The sequence below is a fragment of the Carcharhinus amblyrhynchos genome, chromosome 15 (assembly GCF_965287045.1).
Source record: "Carcharhinus amblyrhynchos chromosome 15, sCarAmb.v2.hapA, whole genome shotgun sequence".
In the NCBI taxonomy this organism is placed as follows: Eukaryota; Metazoa; Chordata; class Chondrichthyes; order Carcharhiniformes; family Carcharhinidae; genus Carcharhinus; species Carcharhinus amblyrhynchos.
Window position 1 is genome coordinate 44,296,933 of NC_137338.1, and position 26,150 is coordinate 44,323,082.

At 41.0% G+C, this 26,150-nt stretch overlaps 1 protein-coding gene across 2 annotated transcripts in view; it reads right to left on the reverse strand.

The window, feature by feature from the left end:
- Positions 1 to 26,150, reverse strand: part of lsamp (limbic system associated membrane protein) — a 771,666-nt gene that overhangs the window by 97,513 nt on the left and 648,003 nt on the right. For both annotated transcript variants that reach the window (XM_080203901.1, XM_080203900.1), the window contains exons 4-6: positions 21,851 to 21,985; positions 4,596 to 4,716; positions 2,974 to 3,125 (exon numbers count right to left, since the gene is read on the reverse strand). In XM_080203901.1, coding sequence (XP_080060027.1) covers positions 2,974 to 3,125; positions 4,596 to 4,716; positions 21,851 to 21,985 — 408 coding nt within the window. The remainder of the gene's footprint in view (positions 1 to 2,973; positions 3,126 to 4,595; positions 4,717 to 21,850; positions 21,986 to 26,150) is intronic.

Genomic DNA, 26,150 nt, shown 5'->3' on the forward strand with positions numbered 1-26,150 from the left:
GGGATGGAGTTGGGGGGGGGGGGTGGGGGATGGGGGGTGTGGGGGTGGGGTTGTGGGGGGATGGGGGTGTGGGGGGTGGGGGTGTGGGGGGATGTGGGGGGGTGGGGTGGGGATGGGGGTGTGGGGGTGGGGAGTGGTGGGGGTGGGGGGTGGGGATGGGGTGTGTAGGTGTTGTTGGAGTTGGACCAGGAGCATCAGAGGCATAAGAATTAGTTCAGGGGGGGGGGAGGGGTGTAGAAGAGGTGTCCAGTGGTCATGTCAGTCCGTTCAGGGTTCTATGGGTGAGGGGGATGTGTGGCCGTGCGGGTCTGGGTGTTTAAGAGTTACTCTGGAGTTAGAAATGCCGTTTTCTCTTCTTTCAGAATAATCATCAGAATAAAGCTAGCAGAACCATCCGAATTTTCATGATTTAATTGCTTTGTCGGGATGGTTCCCTCTTCCCCATCCCCACTTGCCCCTCCCCCTCTTCCCCCCCCCCTCTTCTTCCCTCTTCCCTCTCCCCTCCCCTCTTCCCCTCTTCTCCTTCCCCTCTTCCCCCTCCCCTTTTCCCCCTCCCCTTTCCCCTCCCCTCTCTCCCTCCCCTCTTCCCCCTCCCCTTTCTCCCTCTCCTCTCCCCTCTTCCCCCTCCCCCTCTTCTCCCTCCCCTCTTCATCCCTCCCCCTCTTCCCCTTCCCCTCTTCCCCTTCCCCTTTTCCCCTCCCCTCCCCCTCCCCTCTTCCCCTCCCCTCTTCCCCCCCCCTTCCCCTCTCCCTCTCCCCCTCCCCCCTCCCCCTCTTCCCCCCTCCCCCCTCCCCCTCTTCCCCCTCCCCCTCTTCTCCCTTCCCCCACCCCTCTTCCCCTCCCCCTCCCCTCTTCCCCCTCCCCCTCCCCTCTTCCCCCAGATATAAACTGAAGGACCCAGTCGGTTGTGGCCGAAAGTTTCGAGTCTGGACGACTCTTCAGAGCATTTTTGAGTTTGGCTGAAGCTATTGCTTGTAATTTCTGTTTTAAAATCTGGCTAATTTGTCACCTTTTCTGGATCGGTCTGCCTTTGCTAATATTTCTCTCTGTTCTGCCTCACAGTCATAAAATAAGGCCTGGATGGGCACCTCTGCCAAGAATGAGTCATCCCAACACAATGGGCGTAAGGTGTTAATTGATTGCCGAGATAGATCAGTGAATAGTTTATTTAGAGTCAATTGGGACACAGCATCCAGCTCATTAGCACTTTAACCACTTCTGCTATTGTGCAAACCTGTGCGCATACAATTTGCTTTTCAAACAACACAACTTTGAGTCGCTCCTCTCCCCTGCCAGTTCTTTTCTGTGAAAGATAATCAAACAAACTCCCTAATGTGATGAGTTATTCCTTGTTTTAGTGCAATTTGTGATTTCTCTTTCCTTCAGTTTTAATTTCTCTTTCCTGGCAATCTTTCCACAAACAACAGCCATAATAATCTTATTAAGAGTGGGAACTTGGTTAAGTTTGTTTAATTCAGCTAAGAAGTGGGTTTAATTACAAATAAACAGCATTTCATATTGCAGTGTCACTTCACACCTTGAATACTTGAATTTGAATGGTTGAAAATCACTTTAGAACAAATGTGTAGAGCGACTTCCCAGTTAGTTTGAGGTTCGGTAGAATGTTCCTTAGTCATTAAAAAAGACAATTATTCAAAATCTGAAATAGACCACTGAATAGTCTATTTCAGGTTGTGCCCACCAAAGTTTGAAGCCTCCCTGAAGGCAAGTGCAGTAAGCAGAAATTCTCAATGGTCATCACTTCATTCAGTGAGTGTGGCAAAGTTTGTGAATGGGGTCCAGCTTCCAGTGCAACATTTTAAAAAACTAGCACAAAGGATTATAGCAGCCCACAGAAGCACCAAGTGCAAATTTGCACTTAAAATTCTGCAACATTTTGCACCAATTGAACTGATGTCAGCATAATTGCGCTGAGAAGACCTATGCAGTCAAGCAGAAACACCAGGCCTTGAAGGACAAGCTTCCTTTGTTCCAACCTTTCAAGAGATATCTCAAAATAATCAGCTGACCAAAACTGAGGAGGTTTGCCAATTCTAAACAGCTTCAGAAACAAGGTACAGGATTAAACCCAAGTAGCCATTTACAAAGACATGGGTGCAGAGATTCACTTTGGGCAGTAATGCAATGAGAGCAGAATTGCACTGACCATTTGTTACATTCTCCTTCAGGTAAATGGTTTTGAAAGTGTTGATTATTGGGGGTAGATAAGAGGTGGACAATACAATACCACATGTTTTACACTGCAAGGCAGATTTGTACTCCATTGTTATGAAGAGGTAAGCTATTAGATGGACCGTGGTTAAGACCTATTTCTCCAATTAGGTGAGATAGGAGCTTAATCATTGTCAGCATTTATTTGATCTTTTTTAAGTTTTGTCAAATTTCGGTAATAACAATTCTTAACTAAAAGTTCCGAATCAATTAACATTAATTTAACTACCAATGTCTTTGCAGGGCAACCAGGATGCATCTCAGAGCTTACCAATGAAGGGATCCTTGGGAAAAGTATTAAGTTGTGTAGCTGTCTAACCAGAAATTATTCGTTAAGAGTCTAAAAACTCAATGATTTTATTCTCATCGTGTTTTCCATTTCCCATTTATCCTGCTTCTCCAAAGACACAGCAAGTTGCTTTCACTAAATGACAAATACTGTCTCCCTCAAGCAGGAGATACAGAGCAAACTGGATCATTATCTTCCCCATGACCACGGTCAAGATTTTTTAAAACTTGACCAACGAAATGGTGGACCTGCTATAAGGGAAAGGGAGTACATCAAAAGATTTTCACCCCTGGCAGCTGGAGTAATCTGCCATAATTTCCAACAGGAAGAAAAGGCTAAAGGAGACAAGGTATTATTGTTTCAAAACGGCACTTGAACAAGACTGGCCAGTTATAATTTCCACAAAAGGAAATACAATATTTCAGTTGCTGATTATTCAGGAGAGACCTTACTGTATAGAAATATGCTTGCATTGGTGATCCCAAGCTTGTTGCCTGCCACGCATGTGTAGTTGCCATAGTGATCCTCCGTGGCATTGGTGACAATGAGACTAGACCGACTGTCCAAGTTTTGGATCTGAATGCCTTGTGAGCTGTTATATATCCTGACAAGAGTGAAAAGAGAGAACAGTCACAAGTTACTCATCCAAGACTATTGGGAAAGTATTTCAGTTCTTCATGGCATCTCAAGCACTTTATATTCTAGAGTCCATTTCTCATTGTCCACAACATTCAGAATGTTATTGTGTTTTCCTATATAAATCATGCGTGGAAAAAGAATAAAATACATTTGCTTGTGATGGCATATTCCATAGAAGTGGGTGAATATGGAACGCACAACTTGCAGCAGGCCTTTTTCACATGTTTCCCTATCACATTCAAACAACTGAGATAATTTTGTAGAATTAATTATTTTATGAAACGTGATGACTTTGCCATATGGATAAATGTTCCCATTGTAATTCTGTGTTATGTTAAGGCAGAGGGAAGAGTCAAACAGCTAATTTAAATTTCAAAACTAGTGAAAGCTGAAAATGCAAGGAAAGTAGCTGTTATAATACACAGCAAGAGTTGATAGATGACAGTTCAAGTGCCAGGATGATACATGGGGAAATAATGGAAAAATAAATAACACATCGGTCAATAGAGTCAGAGAAATTAATGCTTCAGGGCTCTGTAACTAAATACTTATCAATGAAATTGAAGACTTGGATATCCTTGATAGAGAGTGTACCTATGATATTATAAGCATGAGAGGAACCCGGTTCAACAATACCAGGGGTTGGGTAAACATAATGAGAAACAGATTGATTTATGGATTTAGAAATTACAAACTGGAAAGCAGTTTTTTTTATGTGAGAGAGATTTTGATTATAGTGGATGCAGATCTATGTTGTCCATTATGTGGACATAGTGTAAATACTGTGAATAGAGATAAGAGATACAACAAAATTAACTTAAGGTATCTATTAGTTTGCAGTTCAGGAGACACTGGAGCATGAATTATAATCAAATTAGGAAGTCATATACAAGATCAAATGCAACTTCTAACGATTTAATTATATCAAAGATAAACTGGGAAATTACTGGAAGATACAACAGGAGTGCAAACTTGGTACAAAATATAGAGTGTTACACTGAAATAATTGGTTAAGCAAGCATGGGAGTCAGGGTATTAAGTTAAAACAAGCAAAGGTGGAGTAAATCAGGAAATATCTTGTTAGCATAGAAAGTCCACCATTTTCCTATTGTATTTGTGAAGTTATTTCTATTACAAATTGGTGAAAGTTGTTGACAAACAAGACACTCTTGCTGAATATCATTAGGATAAGTTGCTGAGTCAGGATAATTTACTTGAGCAAACATTCACTCACAAAAATTGTTATTGTTTCTTCAGTTCTTGTTCTTGGCAAGGGGTATAAGATAATTTCAAAGTAGGTTTATACTCCAATGTTCATCTCTAGTGTATTATGTACATGAGCTTGACTTCAATTCCATGCACCATAACTTAAGCTAGTCATCTCCCCATGTGGAACTTCTCCGAGTTGATCTTTAAATTCTATTTCAACACTCACCGCTTGTCTTCCTTATACCATTCGAAATCTGCTGGTGGGACAGCCGAAACCTCACAGTGCAGCATCCCAGTACGGCCCACTGCAACATCTGCACTCTGAGCATACTTAATAGTGGGAGCATCTGCAAAGCAATACAAATTCACATATGGAGACCAGCACTAAGAAAAGTGATTACTACATTATAATGCAACATTTACCATACATTGCCAAATAATAGTGAGTTTAGTCAATAATAATGTGCTAAAAGTTAACCCATTCAGGTACTACTGATGTATCCAATTCAATCCTGAACATTAGTCAGTCTAATTGAAATATCTTAACACGTCCAATAAATTGGGAGAAAGAAGGATGTCATATGAATGTTCCAAGTCTTCATCCATTGACATCAACAATAAAAATAATATCTAGGTTTAAGAGGGAAATCTTACTCATGTTTTTGGTGGAAGACTATGATCACCAGCAATATATATTTGTAATTTGGGTATTCCCAGGGTTTGATTTTCTGAACATTTGAATGAAAAATCACAGGCTGGAGGTGGCACAATTCCCTGAAGTACACTATAACAAGCAGATATTCATGTGGGGAGCCTTGGATTGGATAACCTCCCCTCCAATCTTCAATGGATATTAAAGGGCACTTGGACATAAATTGCTCTACAATTTTATAGAATAAGTTTTGCTGCACTGGCTGGAGATAGAACTTCCTGACCTCCATCACTATGAGCCAGAAGGGGACCTACTATGTTTCTCAGAAATTCCACTCAGCTAATAGGATCAAAGAGATGAATTCCAAAGGTTCTGCTAATCTTCTGACACCTTTGCCAGGATGTTGGTTGAATTATTAGGATCATGGAGTAGATGACAGAAAAGGGCTACTTATGTCACTTCTCTATTCAGTGTGACATTGAGAGAAGTTTGTACTGTATGCAATGATGCAGCATGTTGGAATAGATTATACTTCTTTACAAAGTAAGTTCCCATACTCATCTATCCTGCTAGGATATGTACTGAGTAGAAGACACACACTTCTATACAGAGAGACAGTGAAGGTCAGAAAATGGCAAGTTACTGAGAAAAGTCTGACAACACCAGGTTTCAGTCCAACCGATTTATTTGATAGTAAATTCACTAGCTTTCGGGTTAGCCCCTTCGTCAGGTGAATGGAGAGTTCTGGCCTCAGACAGAGCATATAAAGCACAGACAGTTTACAGATTACTGATTAGAATGTGAATTTTTACACCTAACCTGCTGTTCAAGTCTTAAAGTGGCTAACAATGTGTGTGGAAGGAGCACTGATCACAGGTTACAGAGATGTGTATTGTCTCCAGACAGTACAGTGAGTGAGGTTTTGCAAACCCAGGCAAGTCACGGGGGTTACAGATAGTGCGACATGAACCCAAGATCCCTGTTGAACCGTCCTCATGTGTGCGGAACTTGGCTATCAGTCTCTGCTCAGCGACTCTGCGCTGTTGTGTGTCGTGAAGGCCACCTTGGAGAATGCTTACCCGAAGGTCATCGCATTCTAAGATTTGCATTCTAATCAGTAATCTGTAAACTGTCTGTGCTTTATATGCTCTGTCTGAGGCCAGAACTCTCCATTCACCTGACGAAGGGGCTAACCCGAAAGCTAGTGAATTTACTATCAAATAAATCAGTTGGACTAAAACCTGGTGTTATCAGACTTTTTACTATATTTACCCCAGTCCAACGCCGGCATATCCACATCAAAGTTACTGAGATGCAATGGCAGAGCCATTAAACTAGGTATGTCATATTTTTGAGATTGATGCAGCACTTTATTCCTCATATTCAGTGCCTACGCAAACCCTCAGTAAGTCCTTCCACTCTGGTAACTTTGAAGCAATGATCCCAGAGATTAAGGAGGAATTCATCACCATATTTAACTTATTTATGTCTCTCAAATTCCTGAATCAGGGTTTGATGACAATATAGTCATTGCAAATGCAACACTGAAGACTGCAAAACAGAGGCATTCTTCCTTGAAGACGAAATTATTTCAACCATTTTTTTCATCTTTATTATTAATATTGGACATGAGATAGAACCCCATAATATAATTTTGCAATCAGGCTTTTTGTTTACTTCACAGTACAATTTCTTCCAACGATCTCAATTGATGAATTTGGGTTGGGATTGAGAAAGTAAAGTATTTTTACGCGTACATCCACTTGCAAGTCACCAGCATAATTAAGTCACAATACGGAAACAGGCCTTTGCCGCCCATGGTGCCCTCCCAGCTAGTCCATAAAGTCTAGCCCTTCTGCAGGCTGGATTGACCAAGAGAAAACAGACAAAGGATACATGAGCTGTTATATTTTAAACAAAGAGACTCAGGGCTTATAGCTGTAAACCTAAAATGCAGGTCAGTATTTGCATTTAGTTAAAGTTAATTTATTAGTCACAAGGAGGCTTCCATTAACACTGCAATGGAGTTACTGTGAAAATCTGCATAGTCGCCATACTTTGGCACCTGTTTGGGTACACTGAGGGAGAATTTAGCATGGTCAATGCACTTAATCAACATGTCTTTCAGACTGTGAGAGGGAACCAGAGCACCTGGAGGACACCCATGCAGACACGAGGACAACATGCACACTTCACACAGACAGTGACCCAAGCTGGGAATCAAACCTGTGTCCCTGACATGGCGAGACAGCAGGGCTAAACAGATGGTATTTATAAAGAAAGGGATACCAAAAATTTAAATAAATATGCTCATAAATCAGTATATAGTTTACTATTTCCCACCCCTTGCCTTTCAGGAGAGAAACATGATTGAGTGAAGTAATTGGTACTTCCTTTAACTGTTGACCTATTTGTTCACTTGATTTATCCTGTCATATTTAAAATGCCTTCCCTATATCATTGTCCTTCTGTATTCAATTGGCGATACAATGTGTGTATTCTTCAGCTGGCTAAGTGAGCTGCTCACTAGTGAAGCATATCACACCTACAAAATAATAAGTTTCATTTACAAAAGAAAGAGCTTGCATTTATATTATGCCATGAACACTGATCCTATGTTGAACTGAGAGCAACATTCAACTCCACCTTCAACATACTGAACTGTTTAAAGCATTACAAGATACGGATCAAAAGATGGCTGATACCACTTTCTGGAAAATTCCTATGTGGATTATCCTGACAGACCTGACAAGACAGGATATGGAATTTCACACATGGAGAGGTGTCAAGGTCCACTACAAGCAAAGTGTTTTAAAAGGAAGACATGAAAAATGCAAAAGGCCGGATTTAATCTCCTGTGTTTGTTATGTCATGGAAACTGTACTCCTCCCGCCCCTGCCTGCTCATCCCAGCCAGCTACATCCCACTAGACACCCCAAAAAATATCTCCTGTTGTTTTGTAGCTCAGAATATGTTCAGGAGGAACTCATAAATGAAGAGGGTTAGACCTTGAACGGAAAGATGGAGGGAGTGAGGAGAGGACCCTTCTGATTGGGGACACCCTCCTTTCGAATCCCAGTGACCTCCGGACCTCCATCCCACTCCCGCTTATCCTTTGAGTCCTCAATTTCCTGTACTCTCATAAACCCCTAGGCTTCCCTTCCTGGCTCAGACCCCTCACACAACTGTTCAGGAAACCCAGTGCTGTTCCTGGAGGCATTTGAGAGCTGCTGGTCAATCTGATAAGCTGGTCGCTCTCCAGCTGTCTATCTTTAGAGTGGGGATGGTGGGGGCAAGACCTGCCTTACACCAAATCAATGCTCATTTGAGTGGAATATGGCAGTGGGACTGCCGGAGTTGGCGGAGATGTTGACAGCACAAATCATTGCAAATAAGTATGATTTAGAGGATATTACAGAGACATGGTTGCAGAATGGCCATGACTGGGAGTTAAACATCCTAAGGGTATCAGACTGTTCGGAAGTACAGACAGGAAGGTAAGGAAGGTGGTGTAGCTCTGATAATTAAGAATGACACCAGGGTGATAGTGAGAGATGATACAGATTCTTTGGAGAAAAAGGTTGAAAACATCTGGAAATTAAAAATAGTAAGGAAAAAAAGTCACAGACAGGCATAGTCTATAGGCCACTAAACAACATAAGAACATAAGAAATAGGAGCAGGAGTAGGCCATCTAGCCCTTTGAGCCTGCCCCGTCATTCAATAAGATCATGGCTGATCTGTCGTGTCTCAGTTTCACATCCCCGCCCTCTCCCTATAACCCTTAATTCCCTTGTCTGTCAAAAACCTATCTACCTGTGTCTTAAATATATTTAGCGAGGTAGCCTCCACCACTTCAACAGGCAGAGAATTCCAGAGATTCACCACGCTTTGAGTGAAGAAGTTCCTCCTCAACTCCGTTCTAAACTGCCCCCCCACCTTATCTTGAGGCTGTGTCCTCTAGTCCTGCTGTCCTTTCTGAGCGGGAAGAATCTCTCTACCTCTACCCTATCCATCCCTTTCATTATCTTATACACCTCTATAAGATCTCCCCTCATCCTTCTAAACTCCAACGAGTACAGACCCAGTCTATTCAGCCTCTCTTCATAGTCTAACCCCCTCATCTCTGGTATCAGCCTAGTGAACCTCCTCTGCACTCCCTCTAAGGCCAAAATATCCTTGCGCAAGTGCGGCGACCAAAATTGCACACAGTACTCCAGCTGCGGCCTCACCAGTGCCCTGTACAGTTGCAACAAGACCTCCCTGCTTTTATTTTCTATCCCCCTCACTATAAAGGCCAGCATCCCATTCGCCTTCTTGATCACCTGCTGCACCTGCAGACTGGGTTTTTGCGACTCATGCACAACGACCCCCAGGTCCCTCTGCACCGTAGAATGCTGCAGCTTTTCGCCCTTTAAATAGTAATCCCTCCTACTATTATTCTTGCCAAAGTGGATAACCTCACACTTGCTAACATTGTACTCCATCTGCCAGGTCCTCGCCCACTCACTGAGCCTATCCAGATCCCGCTACAGACTTTCCACACCCTCCGCACAATTTGCTTTTCCACTCATCTTCGTGTCATCAGCAAATTTCGTCACCCTACAATCAGCCCCCTCCTCCAGATCATCTATGTAAATGGTAAATAGCTGAGGCCCCAGCACCGATCCCTGCAGCACTCCACTAGTCACCAACCACCAATCAGAATAGCACCCATTGATACCAACTCTCTGCCTCCTATTAGACAACCAATCCTCTATCCACGCTAATACCTTACCGCCAACTCCACGCCCCCTAACCTTCTGAAGCAACCTTTTGTGCGGCACCTTATCAAACGCCTTTTGAAAATCGAGAAACACCACATCCACCGGTTCCCCTCTGTCTACCGCACTAGTCACATCCTCATAGAAATCCAATAAATTTGTCAAACACGACTTCCCCTTAATGAATCTGTGCTGCGTCTGCTCGATCAAACCATTCTTTTCTAGGTGCCTCACTATTTCTTCTTTGATGACGGATTCAAGCATTTGTCCAACAACAGACGTTAAACTAACTGGCCTATAATTCCCTGCCTTTTGCCTGCTACCTTTTTTAAACAGCAGCATAACATTAGCCGTTTTCCAATCTGCTGGCACTTCCCCGGAATCCAGCGAAGTTTGGTAAATAATCACTAAGGAATCCACTATCATCTCTGCCATTTCCTCCAGAACCCTGGGATGCATTCCATCCGGTCCTGGGGACTTGTCCACCATCAGTCCCGCTAGTCGATCAAGCACTACCTCTCTAGTGACAGTAATCGCATTCAGGCCCTACCATCCTTCTATCTTCAATATCCGGCAAACTATTCGTGTCCTCCTCCGTGAAGACCGAGGCAAAAAACTTATTTAAGGCCTCAGCCATTTCCTCATCTCCCACCACTACATCCCCCCTCTCATCCTCTAAGGGTCCAACATTCACTCTGGCCAGCCTCCTCCTCTTTATATATTTGTAAAATCTCTTACTGTCCTTTCTTCTATTTAGTGCTAGTTTAGCTTCATAGTCAATCCTTCCTTTCTTTATCAACTTCTTAGTCATTCTTTGTTGATTTTTAAATCTCTCCCAATCTTCTACTCGCCCACTACTTTTAGCCACTCTAAACGCATCAGCTTTTAATTTAATACTCTCCTTTATTTCCTTTGATAACCACGGCTGATTACCCTTCTCCTACATTCCTTCTTTACCATTGGAATATATTTCTGCTGAGCGCTGAAAAAGATCTCCTTAAAGATCCTCCACTGTTCCTCAGTTGTCCTACTGACCAATCTGCACCCCCAATCTACATTTGCCAATTCCTCTCTCATCCTATCGTACTCCCCTCTGTTCAAACAGAGGACACAGGTCTGGGACCCTACTTTCTCATCTCCATCTGCTTCAAAAACTCAACCATACAATGATCGCTCATCCCAAGAGGATCCCTCACAACAAGATCCCTAATTCTTCCTGCCTTGTTACACAACATCAGATCTAAGATAGCTTGCTCCTTCGTTGGCTCTGTCACACTCTGTTCAAGGAAACTATCCCTACAGCATTCCAAGAACTCTTGCTCAAGCCCACCGCGTCCGACTTGGGTCAACCAATCAATATGCAGATTGAAATCCCCCATAATTATCGCCGTTCCATTTCTGCACGCATCATTTATTTGCTTGTTTATAGCCCGCCCCACCTCCAAGTTATTATTTGGGGGCCTATAGACCACACCTACCAGCGTCTTCCTCCCCTTACTGTTCCTTATCTCCACCCACAATGATTCCATATTCTGCTCTTTGGAGCCTGTATCTTCCTTCACTACCGCCCTGATATTATCCTTAATCAACAGAGCAACCCCCCCCCCCCCGACTTTTTCCTCCCTTCTATCCTTCCTAAACACTTGATACCCCTGGACATTCAGCTCCCAGTCCCTGTCACCCTGCAACCACGTTTCCGTAATGGCCACCAGATCATATCCATTTGTGCTGATCTGCGCCACCAGCTCATTCACTTTGTTCCGAATGCTTCGCGCATTCAGGTAAAGTAACATCACGGTGGGACAGGCAATAAACAAAGAAATAACTGATGCATGTAAAAATGACACAGCAATTATCATGGGGGAGTTTAATCTGTTGATTGATCAAACCAGGTCGGGCAAGGCAGTCTTGAGGAGGAGCTCATAGAATGTATCTGCAATAGTTTCCTCGAACCTACAAGGAAGGAAGCTATGTTCGATCTAGTCTTGTGTAATGAGACAAGAATAATTAATGATCTCACAGTTAGAGATCCTCCCAGAAGGAGCGATCACAGTATGATTGAATTTAAAATAAGATGGAGTGAGAAGGTAAAATCCAATACCAATGTCTTGTGCTTGAACAAAGGAGACTACAATGGGATGAGGGAAGGGTTGGTTAAGGTAGACGAGGAGCAAAAGCTTTATGGTGAGATTATTGAGGACTTTCATAAGGGAAAGTTTCATAACTTTCAATTTTTCACAGTGCTTAGGAAAAGTTTTTACCAGTGATAAGGAAGGACTGTAAAAAAAGAGATAATCAGCCATGGATGTCTAAGGAAATAAAGAAAGGTTACCTTATTTTATTCTCTTTATTTCCTTTGATATCCATGGCTGGAATTTCCATGTTTAACTGATTTATTTGGCTAAGGTAGACTGGGAGCAAAAGCTTTATGGTGAGATTATTGGAATTCTTTGAAGACATCATGAGCATGGTAGACAACAGGGAATGGGTGGATGTGATGTATCGGGATTTCCAGGAGACATTCAACAAGGTGCCACACAAAATAAAGCTGCACAAGATAAAGGTTCCTTTTGTTACCGGTAATGTATCAGCATGGATAGAGGATTGGTTAACCAACAGAAAGCAAAGAGCAGGGGTAAATGGGTGTTTTTCTGCTTGGCAATCAGTGATTAATGTTGTACCTCAGGGATCAGTGTTGGGACTGCAATTGTTAACAATTTACATAGATGATTTGGAGTTGGGGACCAAGTGTAGTGTGTCAAAGTTCGCAGATGACACTAAGATGCTTGGTAGAGCAAAGTGTGCAGAGGACACCAAACGTCTCCAAAAGGACATAGATAGTTTAAGTGAGCGGGCATGGATTGGCAGATGGAATACAATGTTGCTGAATGTGAGGTCATCTATTTTGGTAGGAATAACAACAAAATGGACTACTATTTAAATGGTAAAAAATTGTAAATGCTGCTGTGCAGAGGGACCTGGGTGTCCTTGTGCAGGAATCACAAGAAATTGGACGCAGGTGCAGCAGGTAATTAAGAAGGCAAATGGAATTTTGACTTTCATTGCCAGAGGGATGGAGTTTAAAAACAGGGAGGTTATGTTGTAGCTGTATAAGGTGCTGGTGAGGCAACACCTGGAGGACTGTGTACAGGTTTGGTCTCTTTAATTGAGAAAGGATATACTGACACTGGAGGGGGTGCAGAGGAGATTCAATAGGTTGATTCCAGAGTAGAGAGGATTTGCTTATGAGGAGATATTGAGTTGACTGGGACTATACTCATTGGAATTTAGAAGAATGAGGGGGGATCTTATAAAAATATATAAAATTATGAAAGGAATAGATAAGATAGAAGCAGGAATTTGTTTCCACTGGCAGGAGAAACAAGAACTAGGGGCCATTTGCTCAAAATAAGGGGGAACAGATTTAGGACTGAGTTGAGAAGGAACTTCTTCGTCCAAAGGGTTACGAATCTGAGGAATTCCCTGCCCAGTGAAGCAGTTGAGGCTGCCTCATTGAATATTTTTAAGGCAAAGATAGATTTTTGAACAGTAAAGAAATTAAGGGTTACGGTGAGCAGGTGGGTAAGTGGAGCTGAGTCCACGATCAGCCATGATCTTATTGAATGGCGGAGCAGGCTCAAGGGGCCAGATGGCCTACTCCTGCTCCTAGTTCTTATGTGGTCCTGATTTCATCAGTAATAGCAGTCTTGAAATTTCTAACTAGCTCATAGATTAATCCAATATACATCAGGCAAATCAATATAAACTCTTCGTTTGGGAATATAATTATTCCAGGAGAGGTCTAAATCTTTAGCTGTGGGAGGAATGAAGTGAAGACTTATGCCACTGGCTGATGAAGGGATAGAAAACTAATTGCTAATTAGTAAAATTAATTACTAATTAACAGAGCACTCCAGTGCATCAGGTTGAGAGAATGGCAGAGATAGTTAATGGTTTTTATAGAAGTGATAGTCGTAATGTAGAAGCACCTAAAAATGTTAAAAATACACAAATATGAATGAATATTAAAGAGAAAAATTAACTAAACCAATGAATACAACTATAAACAGGAAAGTTGCCTCGCCAATTTGGTCTGTCCCAGAACAAAGCAAAATCATTAACAATAATTTTACCAAAAATCTTTGGATATGGGAATGCAGCCAATGCACTGTAAAATGTAACAAAACTTCTTCTCAAATGCAATATGGTATAAGCCAGGAAAGTATTCTTAAATTGACTGTGTGTAAATAGCTAAGGGTGAAATTTCCTGTGGGGTGATAATTGGGAAGCTACACCCAAATATACACCAATTGTCAGTCCACCTTACTGATCTATATTTACACCCAAGTTTCACGTCAATCTCATTAACATACTCGGGAACACAGAAGTGAGAGTAAACAGCAGAGTTTTAAATTTGAGGCTGGGAGACCAGGAGGCAGGCAGACAATATAAATCAGTGTGCAGTCATCAATCCCTTGTGTTGAGGATGATTCTTCTTTACAAATGGCTGGTTGTAAGTGAGATCAGTAAAAAGTCTGACAACACCTGGTTTAAGTCCAACCGATTTATTTGATAGTAGACTCACTAGCTTTCGAGGTTTCCCTCTTTGTCAGGTAAACCGGGTGTTGTCAGACTTTTTACCCCAGTCCAACGCCGGCATATCCACTTCAAGTGAGATGTCAGTAGCTGGAGATTCACAGATGGCTCATGAGCCCCATCTTAGTTTTACAGGTTCTCTTACCATGCAGACATCAGTTGCTGATCAGCAAAGGTGGTGGCGGAGTGTTGGTTCAAGCAGCACCCCACATTCTTTTGTCTCATGGTTCTCTCTCAATGGCTACTCTTGTTATTTGGAAGGTTTTGAAACAATTTTTGACGATAGATTGCCAAACAATTGGGCATCTGCATCGAGGCTTTAAGATTATCTTTGGAACATTTCCTTTGGTCTCGGTGTGAATGGGCTTTCTATCATAGCCCCAAGTAGAATATCTGTACGGGCAGTCTTCATCTATGCATTCTGAGGTTATGTCCCAACTATCTCAACTGATGTGAGATCATCATGGCCTCTGCACTTGGCAAGTGTGTGTTTTGGGGATCACTTTTGTTTGTTCTTTTGTCCTTCCACTTGGTTTGCAAGATCCTTCTCAAATGGTGTTGATGATGTTGTTCTAGGGCCTTATCTTGGCGTCTATAATTTGTCCAAGCCTCAGTGTCAAAATGAAACAGGTGTTGGGCCTGATATTGTGAATTTTGAAAACTCAAGTATGGAATTAACCATAGATTAAGCCAGCAGATTGCATTCTGTGAGGTACCTCTTCATCAATCTCAAATGTTTTGGACAGGTAACTTCCAAAATATGGGAAGTGAGGGACATGTTCCAATAATTCACCATGACTCTCAATTGAAGACATTGGATTTGATACATTTGGTGTACGTTTGTAAAAGGTTTGGTCTTCCTGGTGTTCAGGACATGTTCAATGCCGTTTAGACTTTAGTGAATATAGGAAGCTATCTGTCGTTCTTCTTCAGAATAAGTACTTACGCATCATTAGCATGTTGTAGTTCTAATACAGATGGTTGTTGTATTGGTTTTGTTTTCAGTTAGAGAGTTGACCATTAGTGTGAGAGGTTGTTACCTCTGGAGGGGGCCTGCCAATGGACCGTTGCAACTTTGCTGCTCGAAGGATTGAGGATAGTGTTGATGTAATGAAGCATCCCTGTTGACAAAAGGCATTTTGATATTTTGTGTATTTCTATAATGTTGTTCTATAATGTTATAATGTCCTCCTTTGTTTCTTTTTAATGTTTCTTTTAATGTGTCAAAATGTAACCAATCATGGGAAGGACAACATCCTGATCTCAGAACTGGATGGTAGGAACATGGAATACAAAGGGGCACTGGATGAAGATTTTTGACCAAAATCATCAATGCTGAGCCTTAAAACTTAAAAAGGATTGGGCAAGAATATATGCACGTACACACAGAGATATGTCAGAATATACTGCTGGGGTGGTGGCTAGCCACCAGATACCCTGATTACAGAAACAGACAAAGGCCTCTCGGATATGTGTGGCTTTCTTCCTGACTTAACAAGGTACAGAAATCACATCCGTTGATGGCAGGTACCAGAAGGCACTCCCAGCTGATAGCAGAAAAGAATCATAAGCAGGTTGTCTTTGTGCGACCAAGATAGGATTGATAATCCAATCGAATGACTCAGTTTAAGACATTATCTTACATGCTGAGAGACCAGGTCAGAAAAGCTATAAAGCCACAGCTCTCAAGCACATTGGGGCTGCAACTAGGAAGTGTGATTTAGTCAGTCACTGGAAATCATGTGGAAGAATTTGTTCAATGGACTGACCACCTGGGGATGAGCTCCTGCAAGTAAGTCTTATTAAGGCGTTGTAAATATATACCATTGTTTGATGGATTCATAATTGTTTTCCATGAAAAGTTGGAATTGTATCCATGGTTTGCTTCTTGTCTTTGATACTAAAGTACAGGGTGAGGATCTTTTAGGGTAGTGAGACTCCTTGGTTAAGAGTCCTGCACATCTGTTTTGAAAGGGAACAGTTTTGTGTTGCAGTGCTGTACTATTATTGGCATACTGTAATTTGGAGGATGGATGAAGTTTGTCAATTTAGGGCATGCACATAGATATTTTTCTTTTCAATTCTCTGCCTGAAGGAAGATCCAACCCACAGTATCACAACCTTCACCACAGGTAGGGCAAGGAAACAGGTCCCAATCCATCTCAGCTACAAAGGAGATCAAACCCCAACGCTGTTGGCATCAATGTGATCCACACTGGCCATCCACCAACTATCAACATCACCGCCTCTCCACCACAAGTCCAAGCTGTTGTGGCAACCTACACTTTCACATGTATGTTATAACTTGGAGTTATGAATAATGATGGCCTTTCCACCAAGTGGGTGACTAAGAAACTGTCCCACTTTTCCCACATGCCACTGGCATATTTTGGAAGGATTTATAAGTTGATAGTCAACCTCCTTTGACCATAAAGTCCCGGGGTGGGACTTGAACTCAGATCTTCTGTTTCAGAGGCAGGAAGCTTCTGTGACAATATTGTGCCTGTAAGAAATGTATTTGTGTCCTGTTTCTAGTGAAGCAGATGTTAAGATTCAATTTTGTTTAAACTGAGCTGATTTATTTGCAACCAGTATCTAGCTGTATAGTCTGTCCAGAGGTGTTAAAAGGCTCGAAGACTAGCAATCCACGTAAGCCTGTGTGTTTGCTAACTGATTCTAAAAAGGAAGTAGCTAGCAGTTAAAAATTATATCTTTTCATGTTTAAGTATTTCGACTGATAAAAATTATACTAATTCCTTTTGTTATAGTCAAACTGTATTGTTAAATAAAGTTGTTTTAATAAAAACTTCCTCGTGGCTTAAGAGAATCACACCTGAAGTGAAACAACTTATGCTTATTTTAATGCCAAAATCAAAGTAGTTTGGGTCTAGGCTAACTTCATAATATACCTTTGAGTTTTTAATCTGTTCCCTAATACTACCTGCTACACCGCATGACGTCCCCGCACAAAAGCAGTATCTTCCAATGACAGTTCAAATCATTAAATTAGAGGCTTTGTGCGATAGAAGAAAGATATGTACAAAGGGAAGCTCGTGTCTTGGCACTTCTCCTGAACTTGATGTGAAGGTTCTGTTGGTTGTTCCTCTGACTGGTTCAAATTCACACTGGAACTCTAGAAAGACCTCCTTTACAATTGGTGAGTGGCAAGAAAGAAGTGACCTAGCTTGGACTTTGCCAACATTTGCGAGCAATACCATTCCCTTGTACTTTCTTAGTTCAACTAGTTTCCTTTCTTGAAGGTTGTGATCATCATGGTATCTCTAAGGTCATTTGGAATTTCTTCATTCTGCTAGAGCTTCACAAATAGGGCATCAGTTTGACAAATCTTGTTGACAGCAATAATCACTGTGTCGAGTATTAAATCAGGATCTAGCACACTATTGATTGTTGGAGGTCCTTCTGCAGATGAGCGTATACTGTGGAATCCTGATGCAGTAGTTCAACAAAGTTCTTTATTCAGCAAGTGGTGACACTAGCACTGTCTTTGAAAATAGTCTTGCCACCTTTAGATATTACTGGTGTTGGCTTGTGTGTTGTTACATAAGAAATAAGAACATAAGAAATAGGAGCAGGAGTAGGCCATCCAGCCCTTCGAGCCTGCCCCGCCATTCAGTAAGATCATGGCTGATCTGTCGCTGCTCAGTTCCACTTTCCTGCTTTCTCCCCATAACCCTTAATCCCCTCTCTTATCAAAAACCCATCAACCCACGTCTTAAAAATATTTAGCAGGCAGCCTCCACCACTTCAACGGGCAGAGAATTCCAGAGATTCACCACCCTTTGAGTGAAGAAGTTCCTCCTCAACTCCGTTCTAAACCGCCCCCCTTTTATCTTGAGGCTGTGCCCCCTAGTCCTACTGTCTTTTTTGAGCGGGAAGAGTCTCTCCACCTCTATCCTATCCATCCCATTCATCATCTTATAAGTCTCAATGAGATCTCCCCTCATTCTTCTAAACTCTAATGAGTACAAGCCCAGTTTATTCAGCCTCTCCTCATAGCTCAACCCCCTCAACTCCGGTATCAGCCTAGTAAACCTCCTCTGCACTCCCTCCAAGGCCAAAATATCTTTGCGCAGGTGCGGTGCCCAAAACTGCACACAGTACTCCAGCTGCGGCCTCACCAATGCCCTATACAGCCGCAGCAAGACCTCCCTACTTTTATATTCAATCCCCCTCGCTATGAAGGCCAGCATCCCATTCGCCTTCCTGACCACCTGCTGCACCTGCAAGCTGGGTTTTTGCGACTCATGCACAAGGACCCCGAGGTCCCTCTGCACCGTCGCCTGCTGCAGTTTTTCGCCCCGTAAGTAGTAGTTAGATAGATTTATTTGGGTGCCTTAAAAAAGGCTCCTATGTCATGCATATTATCAAGGAGTTGAATTTCCTCAGCCTTTTCTGTCCATCATTTGTTCTTAAAATGGTAAGTTGTTTGAATTGTAATTTTAGCTGTCTGGTGGATTTTTTTCTATGGAGTTTCGGCTCTGTTAACAGATTTGAAATACAACTTGTTTAAAACCAATGAGTTTGCTTTTTTCTACATCGCTTTCATCAAACCAGACTTGGGTGCTTGTTAGTCATGTGTCCAAGGATTTCCTCGTATGTATGAGTGTGATAGACTTCAATGGTTGTCAGTCACCTTGGATGTTGCTTGACAGCAGAGCCATTTGTTCCGATAGATTCCAAAAAATTTGCTTTTAAAATTTCTTGAGCTCAGCTGTCTTTTGACTGGCCAAAGGTCTTGAATTTTCCCTGTAATTGTTGTGGCTGTCTGTTTGTTTTGCGGGCTGCCTCAGGTGCTAATAGCAAATTATTGTGTCGGGGATCTGTCCGGCAATTGCCAGCCATGATATGTGTAATGTGTACATCTTTTCGATACCTAGTCCTGACTATCACATAGTGAATTAAATGTTAGTGCTTCAATCTCAAATGGTATCAGGATATCTTGGAACCATTTTCTTAGGTGGAAAAGTGATCCGATAGTTGGAATAACCTGAGAGACAGACAGCACTAGTAGACCGTGAACTCGAATGCCCAGACATTGACAGCGTAGCTCTTAGTGAGATCCCTCAAACAGATCAGGGAGAAATGATAGAACATGGATGTGGCTGTACTTCCTTCTGTAATGTATAATTCCAAACACATAGGAGACATAAACAGTTACGGTTGGACTTCCTTAATCTGTGCTTTCTAGTGATTGTCGGCACCCTCGAATTGTAATCACTGAGAAGAATGATCTTTGACTAATGATGCAGCTGCATCGAGGCTGAAATAAAAGGTTTTTTTTCACTTGGTCTTTGAAGTCCAAGATAGATACAGAAGCACTTAAGAGGTAACAGACCAATTGTCTTTGAGCTTATGATTGAGTGCCAGAATTTGGTTCAAACATTTTTGTTTTTTGACTTACAGTAATCTAGCATAAACTTACACATCATAGAATCCCTATAGTGTAGAAAGAGGCCATTCGGCCCTTCGAGTCTGTACCGACCACAATCCCACCCAGGCCCTATTCCCGTAACCCCACTATTTATCCTGCTAATCCCCCTGACATTAAATAGCAATTTAGCATGGCCAATCAACATAACCTGCACATTTTTGGACTGTGGGAGGAAACCCACATGGATATGGGGAGAATGTGCAAACTCCACACAGACAGTGGCCTGAGGCTGGAATTGAACCTGGGTCACTTGTGCTGTGAGGTAGCAATGCTAACCACTGTGCCACTCCAGTGGATTAGTTGAATTTATAGATAAATATGAAACAAAATTCCACTGACCTGACCCACAAGAGATTGACCCACACATCAGTGATCAATTCTTTGCATGAAGGCTTGGCTGGATTGACAGCGGAGCCTCTCGTCTGGTGGAAAGTCACTGCAACTGATTCAGCCTGTGCTGTGGCTGGGATGGGTGCAAGGTTATGGAGGGATCAGTTACATGGTCAGGGGGATGGGAGTAACAAAGTGTGCTACCGTGGCTGGGTTCCGAGGAACATGACTCAAGCCCCAGTGGTGTTGTTGGGGAGATTGGAACATGGTGGTAGGAAGGAATTGTAGTCTAGTTGGGAGATGTGGGGAATGAAAAATTCCAGGGGCAGCTACTGGGGGATCGAGAAAGGGTAGTGTAAAGGTACTTAACTCTTTAATCCACAATATCCTTCAAATCCTTGTCTGGTGGAATTTACCACCATAGAAAACATTCTTTCTAGTTGTAGCAGAACTTGGCATGGCTCCTGCTCTGTCCAAGGATGCAATAAACTACAAAGGATCATGAATGAAGCCCAGTCCATCACACAAACCACCCTCCCTTTCATTGAAACTGTCTACAGTTCCCACTGTCTCAGAAAAGCAGTCAGTATAATCAAGGATCCCATGCATCTTTGGAGTACTCTTTTCCAACTTCTTCTGTCGGGAAAAAATACAAAAGTCTGAGGACACATGCCAATTGATTCAAGAACAGCTTCTTCCCTGCAGCCACCAGACTTTTGAATAGACCTTCCTCGCATTAAGTTGATCTCTCTCTACACCCTAGCTACAACTGTAACACTACATTCTGCACTCTCTCCTTTCCTTCTCTAAAGTATGGTGTGCTTTGTGTATATCGCTCACCAGAATTAATAATTTTCACTGTATGTTAATATATGTGACAAAAATAAATCAAATCAAAATCAAATCATCCTCCCCTATCCTCAAAAAACCCAGCTTAAATTCTAAAGGTTGCAAGAAAATGAAGCTTGCAGCCTGATTATCACATTTAAGGTTCCAATGCAGACCCTTGCATCAGGTTAATCATCCACTGATATTCCTGCGTCAGTTAAAACCGGCAATGAATGGTTTGGAGGTGGGTTTGTGTCGAAAAACTGATTCCTAACACTTTAACCCCCAAAAAACCCAACCATATCTGCTTCTTTCGGTTAAAATGCAGTCCCACATGACAAGCCAAGAGTGAGTTCAAAAGAAGTATTGATTGTTGTTCATATTTATAAAAATGGGAATATTTTTAACTAATCTAGGAAATTATATACTCAAGGAAGTGATATACTTAAATTAATGATCACTTGATGATTGTAATCTGCATAATTCAACAATATTCAATACAATGAAAAATTATGTATTACGTCAATAAAACATTTATGAAAACTAATACAAGACAAGACAATTTAACTTAATTCATAATAATAGATTCTATAATTTCAATTTACACATTTGTTTGATTGCCTTTTTACTCGCAAATGTTTTTGTCAATTGGTGCAATTATCAACGTATTGATTGGGAGTTCTTTCAAACTTCCTTGCAAAATGCCTTGTTAATTGTGATTAAATTGATTCTATATATGAAAATGTGAAACATATGTAATTCAACAATGTGCTGAATCATTTGACACCTGAGTAATCACTGCACTCTTTCTCCTTTGGAAAGACAAGAGGAATGAAAGGAAAAAGTTTGTAAACAACTTACAGTTAACAGTGATATGGACCATTTTCTCATCAGCAGAGGAAACCTCATTGGCAGCTTTGCACTGGTAAACACCTGCTTGGTACCTGCTGATCATGAAGATTTCCAGGTATTCCTCTTCCTCTTCAATTTCCCTGGCTAAGATAGAAGAATGTACTATTTACAACAATGATATTGCACAGTCATTTTTTTCTCTTTCGTGAAATTGAATAAAATTGCAGATGATATGGATCACAATTTACATTTCCTGAGTTATTTGTGTGTGAGAACCAAATTTGATTCCAGAGACGGCTCTGAGCGAGTCAACTCAAACTAAAGCATTAGAATTCAGCCATCAGCATCAACATTGGCCGAATACAGTATAATCATAGTACAACTTAACAATATTAAATATTGGAGAGGACAAAATTGACATTCTATCAGTGAATGAATTACATTTACCTGACTCCAGTTGAGTTGTTATAAGGTTCACACTCACATAGTAGATACGCCACTAAAAGAATACCTTGTGCAGTGCTCCTCACCTATAGAGAAGGAACTTGGAGAGGGTGGAAAGAACCAAGAAGATAAGGAGTTGCAGGATAGTGGAAAGATTTGATGTAACATTTGAAGGATTTGGCAAAATTGAGGATCTTTGGGCCCATCAAGAGCTGGCATAATGGGCAAATTGGTCTTGGCAAGGTTGGGGACAAGTGTATTATAAATAGGAATGTTAACAAAATTGAGACCAGTATTGTAGAGCGGTTTGTGAGAAACATAGGATATTGCATCAGTTTACTCATGTTGAGCTTGAGAAAATTATAGATGACCAAGTTGTTAATGTCAAATCAAATAGAAAGAATGTGGGAAGAGAGACATGAGTCCTGCTTTCTGAAAACCATCTTTTCTGGAAGATGTTGTCAGGAAACAGTAGGTAAATAATGGTGGAATGGGTAAGGATGGGGCTGAACCTTACAGGACAGGTGGCTGTACCAGCGTGACAATAGAAGCCATTTGAAAGGATAAAGTACTGATTCAGCAAATTAGATAGAGCCAGGAGGGAGCAGTGTCACTTGGGGACACCTTGGTGAGAAATATTCATGAATGATAATCCCCTCAAAATCATATATCGATCTAAAAAGGTGAGTGACATTTAGCATAGAAGAATGGAATAAATTTCAATTACTCTTATTACGCAGTATTAGTGGGTAGGATTTTCCAGTCATGCCCACTTCAAGACTGGAAATTCCAGCCTGATGTCAATGGACCTATAAACGGTCCGTCAAATTTTCTGTTCTGCCCACAGCAGAGCGGTAAATTTAGCCCACTGGGTTTAACTCAGGAACTACAGCATTGCAAATTTCTTGGAGTGCAACTCAAAAACATGACAACAAAAGAAGACACTTGGATAAGGAAATGAAATTCAGTGTATTGAACAGTATCTTCCTGCATGTCCTAACCTAGAATGCAACTACATTTTGAACATCCCAAATGTTGTCATGAGAGGTGCAGGTCTTGTCTCTCTAGCAGGTCCATTGACATTGCAGCTTATATTTACAAATGCCTAAATGTTCAGTCAACTGTATCTTTACTCATATCCTTAATCTCATTTAAACCCAAAAAGAAAAGTGAATACTTGTTGTGAATTCTGATTTAAGATTTTATGATCGTTCTCTGTCAATTTAAGATTTGTCTTACACAACATAGTTTCATTGGAAAATGCAAGAGTACCTTGAAAAAATTCCCTTTCACATTTTGTCAGAATTTTACAAATAAAAAGGTGGGAAATAAAAACAAGCAATGAAAACATGTATTTGATTTTTATTGGGACAATATGACAATAGTTATTAGTACAGCCCTGTGGCAATGACCCAATACCACATTCTTCCTTTGAGAATAGATTTCACTTTCAGAATATGTGTTTGTCCAAAGAATACAAACTTCAGCAACAATTCCCTTTCCATTCTTTGTTTGTGGCTAAAGTAAAAATCCTGAATTTTGTACCAAATATTTTCTAAGATCTGTTCTGAAACAAATTAAAGAAGCTGACTTTTGGCATTATCTAAAGAGGGAAAATATTTGGAAAAATATAAAATAACAAATTGTGCTGCATAATATTTCTTGCACTTGATAGCTTGACAGTTTCAGCATATTACGTCAATACCTTTAGGATCTCAACAGTATGTGTAATTATAACAGTTATTATATATTATGCATGGTGTGTTACCCTCAGCCCTCTCTTCCATGGTTGAAAATTTTAATATTGACAGAGTAGAATTGGAAATGGAACAGGGCTCATCATTTAGAGCACATACATTTACTAGAACAAAATGAGAATGAAAAGACAGTGAATCATTTAGTATTGAGAAGATATGATTTTTTATATTGTGGTCTAATTTCAATTAGAGAATATCCATATGACTACACCCATGCACATAATTACTTAATACAGCTGTATAAAGAGTGCATTAAAATTGATAAACTAAGTCATATTCGTGCTGCTTGAGATGTGACACATGGACCCTAGTATTCAAATTCCACTCTGACCGATGTGGTTTAACAATGCCACAACATGTGCATGCTAAGTAAATCTGAGGAACCTATTTCTAATATTATGAGAATTATTTTCATAAGTACAGCAACATGGATCAGGGGTCAGGAACTCAGATGAGGGGTTTCACTTTGTGGCCAATGTGATTTAACCTTTGTTGGAAATGTATTTGGGGCTGTCAGCATTTTTGCAGTGATTACCACTGCAACAAAGGGCTATTAGCCTGGTAACAATAAATCCAGTTATGATTCATTTTTGATAATAAGATTTATTAAACAAACCAATTTGGTCTTCCAGTGAATAATACAACCTCTTTCCAGCCTCCGCCTGCCTCAAGTGTGCACACTGACACAAGTATAATGTAAGCCTAGTTTTGCACCTATGTGGTACCTGACCTCATGAACACTCTGCCAAAAGGAGAATCAGGTTTTCTTCTACCATCAAGGAACCTTAGCCAGTGTTCCTGTAAGAAGCAGGAAAAACATAGTTTGCATGTTTACCTGGGGCTGTATTTGTAGGTGTTTACTCTTTTTCCAATCTTTCCAGCCACCTATTCAACAAGCTGTATTTGCGATGCAGTAAGCGTCTAAATTCAAAATCTTTACCTTTCGTGGTGCCTTGGCAATGAGACTCTGATCAGAGTATGGGCTTTTTTATTGACATGGGATTTTCCAATCTCGAATGCATTTCCCATTTATTTGTTGCTTATATATAGAGCCAAGGTTAAGATTTATTGTTCTCCCATATTTGCTGCCTGACTAAATACATTAACAGAAAGGAAAACTGAGAAATCTTGAAACATTGTAACAGGATGTATTTTAAAACATATAAATTTCTTTCATTTTTATAAATTATGACGCTTAGAGTCCAAGCTAATTGTTTGAAGTGAATGTCACCAGAAGATCAAAGCAATGCCACGTAATGTAGGACCCAAAGGTATTGTGATTTAAATCAGAGGACCCAAAAGTACATTGAATCATAGAATTCTTACAGTGCAGAATGAGGCTAATTGGCCTATCAAATCTGCAGTGACTCTTTGACAGGTACAGCTTAACCAGGCCCAATTCCTGCCCCATTCCCGTAACCCCACACACAATTACCCCATTAATCCTGCTAACTTGCATATTGTGGGGCAATTTAAATATCTGAACGCCTCTGAATATATCTTTCCAACAGCTAGTAGGATTTTAAATGATGGAAGCTAGCTTGGTACAGAATGAACCAAAATTAGTGTCAGAATAAAAGCAATCATATATCCTATAGTGTTATGTGAAAAATTGCAAAGATTTCTCAGCATTTACCCTTTAAAGATCGGGTTTGCTGGTCCATCATTTCACTGTGGTACGTGGGACATTGCTGGCACAAGATGGCTGCTGCAAATTACTACATGATTATAATTAATGCACTTGAAAAGTAATTCATTGTGTGAAGTGCTTTAAACCATAATGAGGCAATGTACAAGGATTAGTAATTCAAATAGGCAATTTTAGTTATGTCACAAACCATGACAGCAAAGCTTGAATATTTTATGAATGCCAAAATAATTACAACAATTAAATGTCGGGTGGAATCTTGAGCTGGGACTCTCCATTGCTGGAGGGGGCTCAAAATCCAATGAAAACTAAAAATTGCAAATCTTATGGCAAGATTGTGATTTCCAATTTTCCATGCCCTTACTGGTGACATAATTTTAACAGATTTTAAGAAATTTGCAGCTGTATATCCACCTACTTCACCAAACTATCTCCCCTCAACAAATTAGATGGGAGGGAT